Source organism: Panthera uncia (assembly GCF_023721935.1).
Source record: "Panthera uncia isolate 11264 chromosome A3 unlocalized genomic scaffold, Puncia_PCG_1.0 HiC_scaffold_11, whole genome shotgun sequence".
Classification (NCBI taxonomy): Eukaryota; Metazoa; Chordata; class Mammalia; order Carnivora; family Felidae; genus Panthera; species Panthera uncia.
In genome coordinates this window covers 45328312-45344215 of record NW_026057578.1, presented here as the reverse complement: position 1 = coordinate 45344215, position 15904 = coordinate 45328312, and the positions used below count along the sequence as shown (strand labels likewise).

At 40.1% G+C, this 15904-nt stretch overlaps 1 protein-coding gene across 1 annotated transcript in view; it reads right to left on the bottom strand.

The window, feature by feature from the left end:
* The window catches only part of KIZ (kizuna centrosomal protein), a 143640-nt gene that overhangs the window by 23811 nt on the left and 103925 nt on the right, over positions 1–15904 (bottom strand). Inside the window, exons 8-9 of the mRNA XM_049650105.1 lie at positions 7348–7513; positions 6142–6207 (exon numbers count right to left, since the gene is read on the bottom strand). Of these exons, the coding sequence (XP_049506062.1) occupies positions 6142–6207; positions 7348–7513 (232 nt within the window). The remainder of the gene's footprint in view (positions 1–6141; positions 6208–7347; positions 7514–15904) is intronic.

Sequence of the window (15904 nt, the reverse complement as noted above, 5' to 3'; positions counted from 1 at the left end):
GCTTTGAGACCCCCTGCTCCATGGTCCTCAAACTTGGGAGACCACCTGGGTCTATGTAAGACTGATGCCTGGGTCCCACCCCCTCAGAGGTTCTGATGTCACCGATCAAGGGTGTAGCTGGGGCACGGATGTGTAAAAACCCTGCATGGGATTCTACTGCACAACCACTGAGAAGAATTTCTCTAGGCTCCTATGAGTTGATTACCTTGAAGGCAGGAGCATCCAATCAAGAGCACTCTACAGAAAGATATCTTTCATTCTTTACTGACCACTTTAAATCAACACCACCACCCTCAATGTCACGAGTGAGGAATATTTTGCTCTAGCAAGCAATAGGCAGTAGGCCCCATGGGTGAAGCCCCAGCAACCTGACCCCTACCATATAGGAGGGCCATGGGGACTGCACTGGACAGCCCAGCAGCACATAGCAGGTTCCCTCGGTTTTGCACGAGTTGGGCGCTCCCTGTCTCAGGTACAGCAGGTAACATGTCTTCACATGACTTTTGTGCATTTCTGGGACAGGACAATGAGACACACTCGTAGAAAAGTCTGAGCAGTGGAGGTTGTACTCTGGCCGCCAGCAGTTGTCACTGCAGTCTTGTCTTCCAGGAAAACTCTAGTCACCAGCGACCACCTGGCTCTTGTGTGTTTCCAGACCTTTCCCAGTGTGATGAGAAACTCAAGTAATCGTGTTTTGGGAAGCAGCGCCCAGAACCCCAAGTGGCAACCTTCAAATCTATGCTGACCTCCCACAAAGCTTTTAAATGGACGTACCTCAGTATGACCTTGAATATTTCAGCTTGCCAAAGAATATCAGTGAGAAATGGCACAGTCAGGCAACCACTTTCAACACAGCTTGACCAAGAGAATTGGTGTCAAAAGAATGAGAGGCTGAATGGACATTCTTAGAGGCTTAATCCTCTTGAGATAAAAGCTGAGAGGCCTTTTCACATGGAGCTTAAGGAGATGAGTTTTGCCAGGATGGGCACGTGGGGTGGGAAAAGAACTGGTGGAGTGAATGACTGAAAGAGATAGTATTCTGGCCTGAATCAACAAGCATTAAAGAAACTCCTTAATACTCTCATTTTTATTCATTCATTTGACGAAATAAGTACCCACTGTGTGCCAGATACTGTGTTAATGGATGGGTTTTTATGAAATTTAGCATAAGCATGCATTACTTGCTGAAAAACTCATTTACCCTGCAAAGGTAAATTTAGTGCAAATACAAGGAAAATTCCCAATGTGGGAAATTTTACTCGGGGGTACAAGCTGTTCAGAGGGAGACTTTCTCTCATAAGGTAGGTAAGTATCACTTTAATCCTGGCTTAAGTGTTTCAGGGAAACACTGAGCTGAATATCCAACTACTGGCGCATAGTCTCAGGCCTAAGTGCACTCAGGCTCGCCCCTCTTTATCAAGGGCAGACCTCTGGTACAAGCTATGCCCGGAAAGCCTCACAAGCTGCCCACCTCTCTAGGTCTAACGTAAGGGAAAGGAAACACACGGCTTTGTTCATCAGTGCTCTCAAAGCATCCTTTGCACAGCTCCTCTTTCGCTGGGATACACACTGACATTTCACTGACCCAGACATCCTGATGCAGTCGACTCCAACATAAAAAGAAATTGGAAGAGTGGTGGGATGGAAGGAGTTCAAGGCTTAAATCTTAAAGTTTGTGTTCAAGATCTAACACTCTAGCAACATGGCCTTGAGCTGGAATCTTAACCTTTCTAAATTTCTGTTGGACCATCTGTAGAACAAGGCACTGATGTTTACCTCACAGGGCTGTTATGAAGATTGGGGGTGACGGAGGCTTAGTGAGGGCAGGGTCGCATGCAGTCTTTTGCTGTCCTGGTATTTCCAGGATGCAGCCCAAGTAAAGATGCAGCATGCATGCAAATGAGAGACTACTTGGTGTACACAAAAACCACATATTCACTGATATTCAAATTCATCTTTGATTTCTACCTGGATTCTTTAGTGTGAACAGCCAGACTAATAGAAGGAGCAGACTGCATTAACAACGGCAGATCATACAGGCTATGGATGTGGGTGTGGGTGTGTATGGAAGGATTTCTGTGTAAATTTAAGCACAGATTATGGGAGCCAGAGTTATGAAACTCACACTCTCCCAAATGATGATTAACAAAGCAGATGCCTTCAGAGTGACAGCAAATTCTTTAAAGATGAGCCCCCTTGCCAAGAAAACCTGTGTTTGAGAGTGATAAACAAATAAGAAAAGGAAAAGAGGAAATGAGAATGGTGGTACACTTGATTCCTTCAATATGGACTGAGGATCACAGACTTCTAGCATTAGAAGGAATGTCAGCATTCCCAGAAACAGGAGTCCTTCCACAGAGCCCCTCTAGACAGTGGGTTCCTGCCATGGTTCAACCACCCGGCAGCTGGAGGACACACTTGCTTTTGCTGAAATGAAGAGTGAGGAAGTTCTTCCATGACTGAGCTGTGAATTCCTTCCTGCAACACTCACATAAGGGCCCCCTGGGCTACATTCTGTAATTATGCTTGATAAATGTTTGGTATGTGGCAGCCCCACAAATATTTAAAGATAGCTTTTGTGCCCTTTTCAAGTTAAACTTTCCCAGGACCCTTGTCATTCTGAAAACAGTTCTATTTCAGAGCTTCCCACCCATTCTGCCCAGCTTCCTGGTGCCTGCCCTGAATTTTGCCTCAGCCTCTCTCTTTACTACATCTCTCCTGAGATGGCTGTAAAACAAATAGTGTCACACAGAGGACCCACGCTGAAGAGGAGCACTTTGGACTGTCATAAGTTACTACTGTAACCTGCTGGTTGTCCATTCGGGGAGCATTTTAACATATAACTAACATATAACTTTCAATCATAACATCATCTAGGTTTACTTACACTAAAGCAGCCCAGGGTCTTATTAGAAGCTAGCTTATCCATGAGGGATGTTCCCACAAAAAGGAACCACAGGAAAACACTGAAGATAAATTTAGACTGCTGAGAAAACCAGTGTCCTCACTAGACTTAAGGTTTTAACAAACGTTTCACATATATGTGTGTATATTTGTATTTCCCAAAATGTGTCTCACAGAACATTAATTCTGTAGGCCATTTATAGGAAGGATTCCATTTTCAGATAGGAGATTATTTGAAACTCTAAATTCACACTTTTAAATGGTTCATTTACAGGGCGCCTGGGTGGCTCAGTCTGTTGAGTGTCTGATTCTTGACTTTGGCTCAGGTCATGATCCCAGGATTGTGGGATCGAGCCCAGACCTGGGCTCTGTGCTGAGCATGGAACCTACTTGGGATTCTCTCTTTCTTTCTGCCCCTCTCCCTGCTCACACGTGCTCACTCTCTAAAATTAAAATAAATAAATTGTTCATTCACTGAAAGTTCTAAAAGTCTTTAGCAAGCTCCAGAGCACTGTGCTGGCGGTAGAGAGAAAGAGGGGTCAAATAGGGTTTGGTCACAAAACACGTATTCCTTGACATATCTTCTGGGTGGAGCACTGCACAGAGCAGATTTGGGGAAATGCTGCATCAGCTCATCAATACCTGTGAGAGCACACCAAGGGAAGACTTCTCTGGTGATGAAGGACCCTGCAATGTCCTCAACCGTGGGCACCTCAGGCTTATGGTGCATAAGCCCTCACAGAGACATCCGGCCTCCACCAGGGAAAACTCCAGGAACTACTTCATTAACTTCTTCATGGGACTAAGTAGAAGTTCCTAAAATATCATGGAACTCTCCTTAAGATTCTTTTTTGATAAAGTAAACATCCTTCTGGATTCAAACCATCCACTGAGTTTTCAAGTGGAAATTTCCTGCAGAAACTAATTTAGCAGTACTATGCAAAGTACTGTCTATGAGAAATTATGGCAGCAAAAGGCTTGGGTGGGTCTTGGTCCCAAGTGGTTACTACAGTTCAGGAGGTAGCATTCATGTATTGAGTGTGTAGTACATGCTTGGTGCTTTCACACACATGACCTCATTTCAACTTTAGGACAACTTTTCCAGGTAGTATGTCTTTCCCAATACAGAGGCTCAGAGGGGTGGAGAAATAGAGCAGGGAGTAAAGAGCTGACATAGACAGCTGATGCCAAAGCCCAGGCTCAGCTGCCACATCTCTCCCAGAGGACAGCCCCTGGAATATTCTTTTCCTTTGGAATACTCTAGAAGGAATGCAGCTCATACAACAGGAAAGCCTCAACAAAATTATTATGAAGGGGGTGGCGGACTGTATCTTAAGCCAAACAGGACACCTGCCCTACTCTACCAAAGGCCAAATCTCCAAATAATTATGCCAAAAGTCACAAAGACCTAATAAAGAGACGATGGTCAAGAACTTGGAGACTGAACTAATACAATGTTATATGGCAATTATATCTGGAAAAAAATGAAAAAAAAAAAAGAACTGAAGATCAAAGTAACTTCAGTGACACATGGTACAATATAGTATTAAGCAGAGCCAAGGTGCCTGAGGCCCTCAGACATCAACTTCATGGGAAGTCTGGTGGGTCTCCACAGAGGAGAGTGTGGTAGCCAGGACAGAAGGCAATGCTCAAACAAAGTCACTGGCTTTGCAAGTTTTTTTTTTTCTTTCACATTTCCCAAGTTAGTTTATGACTACTACTTTGGCATAGAACCAGGCGCAAGGCATTTTTTTTAACTGCCAACTATCAATGGGTCAATGGCATGATGATGGAATTGCAATTTCTTTAAAGATCCTAATGGCAAATAATCCTTGTTACCTCTAGGCTTGTCACACCCCTTTCTTCAGGAAGAGGAGAAAATCTTGAAAGCCCAGTATTTAACTATCTCTTCTATTCTAAAGAAAGTCTATGAGAAAATACCTTCTGCATTAATTTGGGGAAGAGTCATCTATATGCAAGGGATGATTCCAAAGAATACTGGAGAAGTAAGAATGGGTAAGTGGATCATTTCCTGGTTTCCACCCAATAAGCCTTTGTCATTTCATCTGAAATAACTTCAGGGGTCATTAGATACTTGTGCATTCAAAGGTAAATTGCAAAGGAAAAGCATCTAAATGACTTCTTGGTTATTTGCAGTTTGGAATCATCCATACTTCTATTAATAAGAAGAGACTCTACCAGAGTTCTCTCAAAACGAAGAATAAGAAAGCAATAAATATCTCACTGGGAAAAGGTTTAAAAGAAAAGAAAACCTCTGCATTTTGGAGTGAAATATTATCTGATGCAGAATATATACAATAATTGCTCTACTATAAACTCCCTTTTCAAAACCAGAGTTCATCACAGAAACATGGGCGTAAAAAATTAATCATGAGGCCATGAATTGTATTGCCATAAAGGAAAGCCATTCTTTTCTGCTTATAAACAACAAAACTACCACATATGCAGATGCATGCCTCAGTACCTCCGTGCAATGGTGTATTTACTTGTATAAATATTTAAAGTCAGACCTTTGAATTTCTAATGAAGTAGGACACCACTTTACAAAATAAGGTACTAGTAAATTTAGATGTATGACAAATAGAACTCTGTTCAGAATACTAATTGCTGCTGTTGATATTCTAAAACTAAAAAAAGTAATGATATTCAGATTCCATATAAACAAGCCTAATACATGTGCAGAAATCTTAATAGGTCTTGATGAAGCCTTACTGCTAAAATTGTTAAATTATCAGACAGGCTAACCACCTCCTATTTTTGGTTAGTTTTAAGTTATCAGAGGTACAAGACAAGCTTCCCAGATGGCATTTCCCCCTCCCTGCTCTTATTTTAATAATACACATTCAATTATCACAGGAAAGAAAAGAGTAACATCAGAAACATCTGTAGTTTGCCATATAATGACTGGGTGTTCCCCATGGAGACTGACCTTGTCACCCAGACGCAGGTGCTGAAAGGCTGTGTGATGTGGGTGCTCACATGTGTAAATGTAAGACACGATTATGAAGAATTCAATAGACACGGTTATTTTCCACCTTAGTTTATGTTAACGTAAACTCACACATCCTGCTCTTACAATTTAATCTCCTGCTCGAGCATGTAGCAGTTGAATATCCTTGCTCTTAGCGGAGTCCACAAACCACTAACCTAGAAGGTTCTGATTACATAATAAGGTTGAATCCTGTGTTTGAAACTCACAGGCGACCGTAACTTTACCTGTGATGGGGATCTTTGCTGCCACGCTTTCTTCCCTGGTCTCGTCTCCACAGCCACTGGAAACTTCTAAAAACAGAACACATGATGATAAAAGTGTATTTCAAGGATATATTTATGGAGTAGACCTTCGTCCTTTTATTTTAACTGCCATTCCTTTTATTTTCATTGCCTCTCTATGTCTGTTTTTTGATTAGTTTATTTATTTTTTTGTCTGAAATAGTACTGTTTCTAAAAGGAAACTGATTCTAAACCAAAAGTTCTCTCTATGCTGTCTTCAAGCAAAATAATTTAGCGTGGCATCTATCAAATTCAAATGGGGCTTAAAACAAGTAAGCTTCGGGGCGCCTGGGTGGCGCAGTCGGTTAAGCGTCCGACTTCAGCCAGGTCACGATCTGGCGGTCCATGAGTTTGAGCCCCGCGTCAGGCTCTGGGCTGATGGCTCGGAGCCTGGAGCCTGTTTCCGATTCTGTGTCTCCCTCTCTCTCTGCCCCTCCCCCGTTCATGCTCTGTCTCTCTCTGTCCCAAAAATAAATAAAAAACGTTGAAAAAAAAATTAAAACAAAAAACAAAACAAAACAAGTAAGCTTCAAATCCTGCACATGTATATCAACTGCTGAGTATGTCCTGAGCAACTCACAGCTCTCTTGGAAATACCATCACAGCAGTTTACTGGCATGAATTGACAGTAACACTAAAATTATCACAATTTCTGGACACTAAACATTGGCTATTAAATTTGGCAGGCATAAACTCAGATTCTTGGTCATCTGTTTAGACTTTTATGAGGTTCCATTACAATTAAAAAGAATGTTTACAAATTATGAGTAAATTTTACTAAGTGATATCAAAAACTTCACAGTATTGTATGGAATCATTTTAATGGAATCATCTTCATCTTTGTGACACAATCAAAATGATCTACTGTCAAGAGGTTAGTTTTGCTAAGATTTCATTACTTATGAAAACTTATTTTGTTGGAAATTCAGCAGAACTGCAGACCTACGATTAGGTTTTCCATTCCTGTTAGACTAAAGGAAAACAAATACATTTACTAAAAGGTGGCTTAAAACAAGTAAGATATTATGCATATTAAAATCAGAGGTATTCTCTGGTCAGCTTAATTTTATACGTATACCTTGAGAAAGAGGGTGTTATGGTGACTTTGAACGCATTTCTTCTGTGGACAGAATTTGTAACAATAGTTACCTTGTTCCCTTGTACGAACACTGTTGAGCCACAGAGTGGGCTTTGCTTCCTTTATTCCACTATTGTCATTCAGAATAGATGGCAGACCGCAAGATGATTCATTACTGTGAATAGCTGACCTATCATCACACTCTTCTGTAAGGGCTTTTTTCAATAATGCCGTTGCCTACAGTGTTTAAAAGAAAGCACAAAGAAATAAAAACAAACTCTAGTCACATTACCCTTGGTCTCAAAAACCCAGCCTTCAAATGTAATTTCAGGTTAAGCTTTACTTGGGATTTAATTTGCTTCCTGACATTTAACTGAAATTTAAATGTCTTCAAGATAAGACAACATCTGATTATTTTCCAGCATAATTTCTTTACAACAACTTGTACTTGCAGTGACACCTTTTTTGAGGACTTACAGAATGCATAAGTGTTGACTCGTGAAGTATGTATATGAGATGTGAGCATCTCTGTTAATCTGGGCTTGTTTATCCAAGATTTACTCTTTCATTGCATGAATCTGTTTTTCGGGCATGTAAGACAGTTGGGTTTGGAAAGTAAAAGAGATCTGGAAAAATGTGACCTTAAGATATCCCCATCCTTCTATTTTTATTTATTTATTTATTTATTTATTTATTTATTTATTTATTTATTTTGAGAAAGAGAGTGAGCATGAGTGGGGGAGGGGCAGAGAGAGGGAGAGAGAGAGAGAATCTCAAGCAGGTTCCACACTGCTTGAGCTCAATCTAATGAACCATGAGATCATGACCTGAGCCAAAATCAGGAGTCAGACACTCAACCAACTGAGCCACCCAGGTGCCCCAATATCCTCATCCTTCTAGAAATGACCCCTGAACTTCCCCCAAACGGGAAGATTACAGAAAAACTTTGTGGCTAAGGAGGATATACTAAAGCAAAAAGAGAACTAATCTTATTCTAAATCATAGTCTTCAATCAAGGATAAAGACACTCTGCACTTTGCCCCTCAGTCTGCTGGGGAGCTTGGGAAACTTGCCCACCACACTGCCTATCTGTTTTCAAAGGGCCCTGAAATGTCTTACCTGTATCAGCTCATGCCTCACGGGCAGGCAGGTGGCACAGATTTCATCATGGCCAACTTGAGCAGTGGAGAACAAGTGGCAATTAACAGGACAGGTTAATACTCACGTCTATTCGTCAGGTCAGCACTCTCCTCCCAAGAAATAAAAATATACTGCTAACAAGAGGTAACCAATGATGACATCACCTCCTTCCAGAGAATATGTTTTTACCTCTCTTCCTACTTAGAACTGATGATTTGCCCAGTCTTTTGGCAGAGGAAAACGAGGTGGTGGTGCTGACCTATCACTGGTATCAGACAACAGGAGTAAACACAGGGTGGTGTTGAACCCAACCTGTGGGAAATGAACACAAGACTCTAGAAGAGTGGAACTGCACAAAGCCTCACAGGTTATCTTTAGTCTAAGTGAAAAGTGGTAAAACCATAATTATCTAGTAAACAAGAGGGAAGATAATAATCTTTCCTTGTGATTAATATGAAAGAAAGTGAAGATGCCCTGACAAAGGGAATTACTGAGGCAGAACATGGAAGATCCAGCCCTGTGAGTTTGGCTTGGAACATACTTTGAGGTCACTGCTGTCAGCCTTGACATTTCTGCAAGGTTCTTGCCTTCTGCCTTTCCTAGGACCAGCTGGCCTCCTGGACTCATGCCCATTATAGAGGATTTCCATGATTGTAGAGGATTTAAGGAGTTCTGGCCTAACTTCGCATCAAGTTAGACTTATAGCAAGGATCTGTCTGTAGTCCACTTCTAGTAACCAGGTGCTTTTCCTCTATTTATTTAAATTAGTCCTTGATTTTACTCTTACTCCAGTTATGGTAACTCTGTACTGGGATGATCTGCACAGTATCTGTGCTTCTGCAGACTAGAGTTCAGGTGTAGAGTCCTGTTTCCAAAGCTCAAGCGAGAGCTGGTTCCCATCACTGGCTGCCATAGTGCCCTAATTCCAGTTGCCTACATGGACCACTGTGCTGCACCTGCTTCCAGAATCTGTCCAGGAAGAAAGGTATAAAGAGTAGGACCACCTCTTTGAACTGCCATCTCTCTGTCATTATGGTCTCTGGACCATTCCAGCATGTCTCAGTTCTAGATCTCCACCCATCCTGATCTAGTCTCTTCCCCCAGAGAGTTAAGCTCCAATTCTGTGTCCCCAATAATGCTGGCTATGTGAAAAGCATTTTAGAATGTGAACAAAATGAATTCGCCCCAATTCTGTAGTGAAAGCTGTACATTTCTTTTTCTGATAGTTAAAATAATCCAAACATTCTGAAAGAGCCTCAAATATGCATTTCTTCCCCATCTTACCTTATGCAATAGCTGTAACTAATAATTTCTTGGCATGACTTCATAATAGCCTCTGTCTTAACACATATCTTAAGAATAGAATTGTTCAAGGGCTATTGAAGCTTCTTGTGCTTTGTGCTGTAGAATTTGCAGACACCAGAAACTGGGGTTGCCAGTGATTCAAACTACTTCTCACTAGCTCCTCAGAGATGACACATAATTTATCTCACTGGTTTATGCATCCCTTTTCATAGAAGGGATCCCTTCCATGAAGCAAATGGGATCCCTTTTGCTTTAGCTGGGTTCCAACTGGGTCTCAAAAAGAACACAGAATAAAATGCTATACTAATACAGTAAATTTCTTTCTAATAAGTCCTTATATGCTTGATAACCATACAGCACTACCACTAGTTCTATACCAAGCACCCCTCGTCTTTCACTCCAGAGAGGTAAGTAGAGTGATAGGAATACTGCAGGTTTTTATTTATTTTGTACATTTCATGCCATTTATCTTTACTCAATACTCCTGTCTCTGGAATTTCTCTTACTTTTTTTCATAGAGACATTTACTAAAAGGACTCATCTTCTAAGATAAGTCTATAGATAATTTCTCTTTTTTTCTAAGTTTATTTATTTACTTTGAGAGAGAGAAAACAAAGTACATGAGTGGGGGGGGGGGGGGGAGAGAAAAAAGAGGAGAGGGGGGGGGGGAGAGAGAGAGAGAGAGAGAGAGAGAGAGAGAGAGAGAGAGAGAGAGAGAATCCCAAGGAAACTCCATGCTGTCAGTGCAGAGCCTGACTCGGCTCAATCTCATGAACTGTGACATCATGAGCTGAGCTGAAATCAAGAGTCAGATGCTCAACCAACTGAGCCACCAGGCACCTCTATGTCTTAACAATGAATTTTTTATATCTGTAAAGATTTTTGGTAGAGGGTCAAATTATAACATAAGAATGGCTAGGTTGGCTTTACTGGATCATGGAGCCAAGAGAGAGCAGATGTGCCCACTGGGTCATCTGCAGAGGAATCCACAATATAAGGCCCTAAAAGCAGGGAATAACGATAAGCAGGACAGAAAGAAATGTCAGCCTCAGACAAGGAACAGTGAGAAAGTTTAAAGTCAAAAAAAACTTCTGCAGAGTCAGAAGAAACATCTGTAATACATTCTCAAGACGTACTGTTTGCAGACCTTTCAGAAGGGCATATTTCTAAGGAAGCCCCCAGTTTGAAGCAGTTTGCAGTCTGAGGCCACAACACTAACCAGTACCTGCAAAGGAACAAAAGCCCAGAGAAGAGAGAACAAGCTACTTTACACAGCTCATGCTGGGACTGAATGGGCTCTGCAAATTGGAGCTCTCTATGTGAAAAATGTCACCAGACAACAACTTTACTAGCGGCCTCCTGATGGTGCTTATGAATGGACTATGCTTGGGTTTCAACTTACCCGTTAGCGAATAAAGGCTCTCTTTGATTTCATACATTTGGAGCCTAGGAGGGAGATGGAGACTGTCTCACTTCTCTCAGTTGTCTGATGCCTAAGTCAATACCAACAAACTAGTCCCCTCACTTTTCTGGCTTCCCAGGAGCCAGGAGAAAGACACACACTGTTTGCAGGATGACTGATGGTGGTAGCTCCACATTTCAGATCTTATGAAAGATAAATCATCCCATGAATTATATTCAGCAGGATACCTAGTTCAACTCTACTAGAATTTTTCTCAAAGTCCGGTTTAAATATGGATCCTGCTAGGTCTAAAATCCCGAGTCGTCTCTTAATTTATATCCAGAAACTTATCAATTATGATATTCACATGCATAGATAAATGAAGATATTACTGGAAAAGACATTATGTCCAAAACACCATTAAAAGAAATGAAAGGAGAAAATCAAACTGCTCCAAATATTGTAACAAATTGTACCAATTTATATTAAAAAAGTTCCTACAAGTCAGTAAGAAAAAATATTTCTAACCTAATAGAAAAATGAGCAAAGAACACGGACCTGCAAATTATAAAAGAAGAAATACAAATGGCTAACAAATAGGTAGGGGAAAATTTGACCTCAACTATAATGTAAAGGTCAAATGAACAAAAAAAATTGGATGTCATTTGCACTTCTCAATGCTGGTGCTAAAAAAAAAAAAAAAAGTCTGTAGTATCCAATTTCATAAAAAGTTCACAGAAATGATATTTTCATTCATTCCTCATAACTGATGACCCTTCCAGAGTGAGATGTACCAGTGCATAGCTATAGCCTGAGAGATGTACACACCCTCTGACTTGACAGTTCCACAGCTAGAAATTAATCCTAAGGAAATAGCATAAACAGTTGTAAAATCTGAATTACTCAGATGTTCTTTGAAACTTTTTTTTACTAGAGTAACAATTAAAAACAAATGTTAGGGGCGCCTGGGTGGCTCAGTTGGTTGAGCATCTGATTCTTGATTTCGGCTCAGGTCATGATTCCAGGGTCGTGGGATCGAGCCCCGTGTTGGGCTCTGTGCTGAGTGTGGAGCATGCTTAAGATCTCTCTGCTCTCTCTCTCTCTGACCCTGGCCCCAGCTCACGCTCTCTAACAATTAAAAAAAAAAAAAAAAAAGAAACCACAACAACAAACAAAAGCAAACAAAACAAAACAAAAAAACACAAATGTTCAACAGAAGTGTGGTTAAAGAGACTGGAGTATTCACACAGAGGTCTCAAACATCCATACAGATGTTTGAAATGATGTGATGTGATGATATGAAGGGAATGTGATGATATGAAGGGAAGTTCACTTGTGACAAGTAGGAAAAAAAGAAGCTTTGTACACAGTCAGTATAGCCCACACTTGTCAATACGTTAAATATTAAAAACCACACACTGCAATTTCAATTGACAATTTTCTTTTATTCTTTCTGTTTACCTTAATATTCTAAGTTTGGAAGTTTTTTTCCTGTTAGTTTTTTGTTTTTTTTAAACTTATGCTAGCCCTAAAAGAATGTGATTTCTGTGATAGGCAGTACAAATACAACAGAAAGGGAATGTGAAAGCATCTAGTAAAAATAAATCCTGCTCTATATGTAAATCAGTGCTATTAATGCTGATACAAAAAAGCAAGAGAATTAGGGCTGTCAACAGCACATAACATTTTCTCCTAATACACATATTTAACTGACCTTCCTCAACAACCTCACTTTTGCACACCAAAAGTAATTTTTCAGAGTTTAAAATGAAATGCTCTTAAGTTATAGGAGGGGAAAGGGATAGAAAGAGAAGGGGATTTTATCTATGGAGCAATTGGAAGAGAGGGGGAAGTATTCATACAAGCCGGTAAATGAGTATTCAAGAGATAAGATAAAAAAAACAAAAAACAAAAAACAAAACCAAAAAAACAGGCCATCATTTAGGAAGAGTTTGAAGGGATTTCTGTGACCAGTCACCTGTCTCTTCTGGCAATGTGTGTGTGGTAGGGGACAGGACTGACCTACTGTATGAATGATACCAACATGCCCCTCTGCTTTTGCGTGGAGAAATTCTCTTGGGTGGAAAGAGACATCACTTAGGAGAAAAGGAGTATTAAGGCACTTTGTGTTTTAATGAAGCACCCAACTCATTTTTTTTTTTTTGTCCACATAAAGTAATTACAAATTTTTCTGATTTAAAAGCATGCAGCTCAATTATGTAATTACCTAATAGGTTATGCAGGTGCTGTGGATCTTATCTGGTCTCGAGGGGACATAATCTGAGTTTCGGTGGCTTTAATGATGTATTTACTCAAGAGACGGGATTGACTCCAGCTGACAGCAAAGGGACCCACAGGTAAACATCATTTACATGTGGCTGTTTAATTAGACATTTACCCAAGAGATCAAAGTAAATATTTCTGAGCTTCATTAGATTCTTAACCAAGTAATTTCTAGCAGAGCTTCCTTAAATTTTGAAAATCTCTTAGTTTCACAATTTTTATCTGTGGGGAACTATTTAACTGATACTATTTACTAAATGTGTGTATTGTTTCAATGCAGAGAAACAACTCAAAGACACTTGATTTTGCTAATTGTGACAAGATGATGTGTGAACGAAGTAAGTCCTAGGACTCACAAAAGCATTTTGTCATAAAGTTCACAAGGCCTGTCCTGCTCATGTCATTTTGGTAATGTACTTCTCTCAGGCTGTGCATTTCTTTGGTCCCAAACTAACAGAAATTGCCTGCTTACTTCTATTTTTAAGGACTTTGTCATTAATTTGTTGGTAATTTTTTTGATTGTCACTAATATGAGATCAGGATCATTTAAAAAGGAACAAAAAAACCTACCAGGGGACTCTCTCTAGAATAAAGAAAAATTTTAAAAAGGGGCATCTGGGTGGCTCAGTCAGTTGAGTGTCTGACTCGTGATTTCAGCTCAGGTCACGATTCCAGGGTCATAGGATCAAGCCCCGTGTTCAAGGGCTTATGATTTTCTTATGCTTGTGATTTCTCTTAAGATTTATGATTTTCTCTGTTTCTCCCTCTGCTCCTCTCCTCCATTCGCACTCTCTGTCTAAAATTAAAAAAAAAAAATTTTTTTAAAGAATCTAAAAAAAACCTGCTAGGGGAGGCATACTATCATTTGAATCCTAAGCTATTAATTGGGCAGCCCCCTTTCCATTAATAATGGAGTTTTTATTTGAAAAACCATGACTGAATTGTCTGGAACTTGGGACATGTTTTCTAATATGAACAACTTAAAAAAATAAGATGATTAGATAGCAAAGTGAAGTAGACCAATACTTCTTTCACCCCTTTTTAAAAAATGTTTATTTATAAACTCAAAATGGTTGAAAGACCTAAATGTAAGACAGGAAGCCATCAAAATCCTAGAGGAGAAAATAGGCAAAAACCTCTTTGATCTTGGCTACAGCAACTTCTTACTCAACATGTCTCCAGAGGCAAGGGAAACAAAAGTAAAAATGAACTACAGGGACCTCATCAAAATAAAAAGCTTCTGCACAGCGAAGGAAACAATCAGCAAAACTAAAAGGCAATTGACAGAATGGGAGAAGATATTTGTAAATGACATATCAGATAAAGGGTTAGTATCCAAAATCCATAAAGAACTTATCAAACTCAACAACCAAAAAACAAATAATCCAGTGAAGAAATGGGCAAAACACATGAATAGACACTTCTCCAAAGAAGACATCCAGATGGGCAACGGACACATGAAAAAATGCTCAACGTCACTCATCATCAGGGAAATACAAATCAAAACCACAATGAGATACTACCTTGCACCTGTCAGAATGGCTAACATTGACAACTCAGGCAACAATAGATGTTGGCAAGGATGCGGAGAAAGAGGATCTCTTTTGCATTGTTGGTGGGAATGCAAGCTGGTGCAGCCACACTGGAAAACAGTATGGAGGTTCCTCAAAAAGCTAAAAATAGAACTACCCTATGACCCAGCAATTTGCAATTCTAGGCATTTATCCACGGGATACAGGTGTGCTGTTTCAAAGGGACACATGCACCCCCATGTTTATAGCAGCACTACTGACGATAGCCAAAGTATGGAAAGAGCCTAAATGTCCATCAATGGATGAATGGATAAAGAAGATGTGGTGTATATATATACAATGGAGTATTACTCGGCAATTAAAAAGAATGAAATCTTGCCATTGGCAACTACGTGGATAGAAGTGGAGGGTATTATGCTAAGTGAAGTTAGAGAAAGACAAAAATCATATGACTTCACTCATATGAGGACTTTAAGAGACAAAACAGATGAACATAAGGGAAGGGAAACAAAAATAATATAAAAACAGGGAGGGGGACAAAACAGAAGAGACTCAGAAATATGGAGAACAAACTGAGGGTTACTGGAGGGGTTGTGGAGGGGGGATGGGCTAAATGGGTACGGGGCACTAAGGAATCTACTCCTGAAATCATTGCTTCATTATATGCTAACTAATTTGGATGTAAATTTTAAAAAATAAAATTTAAAAAAATGTTTAGTTTTGAGAGAGAGAGAGAGAGAGTGCACAAGTGGCGGAGGGTAGAGACAGAAGGGGTAGAGGATCTGAAGCAGACTCTGTGCTGACAGCAGCAAGCCCAATGCAGGGCTCAAACTAATAAACCATGAGATCATGACCTGAGACAAAGTCAGAGACTGAGCCACCAGGGCGCCCAATACATCTTTCACCCATGACATGGCTGAAATGTGAAGTACTTGCAGTGAATGGAATGAATGAAAAACACTGTTG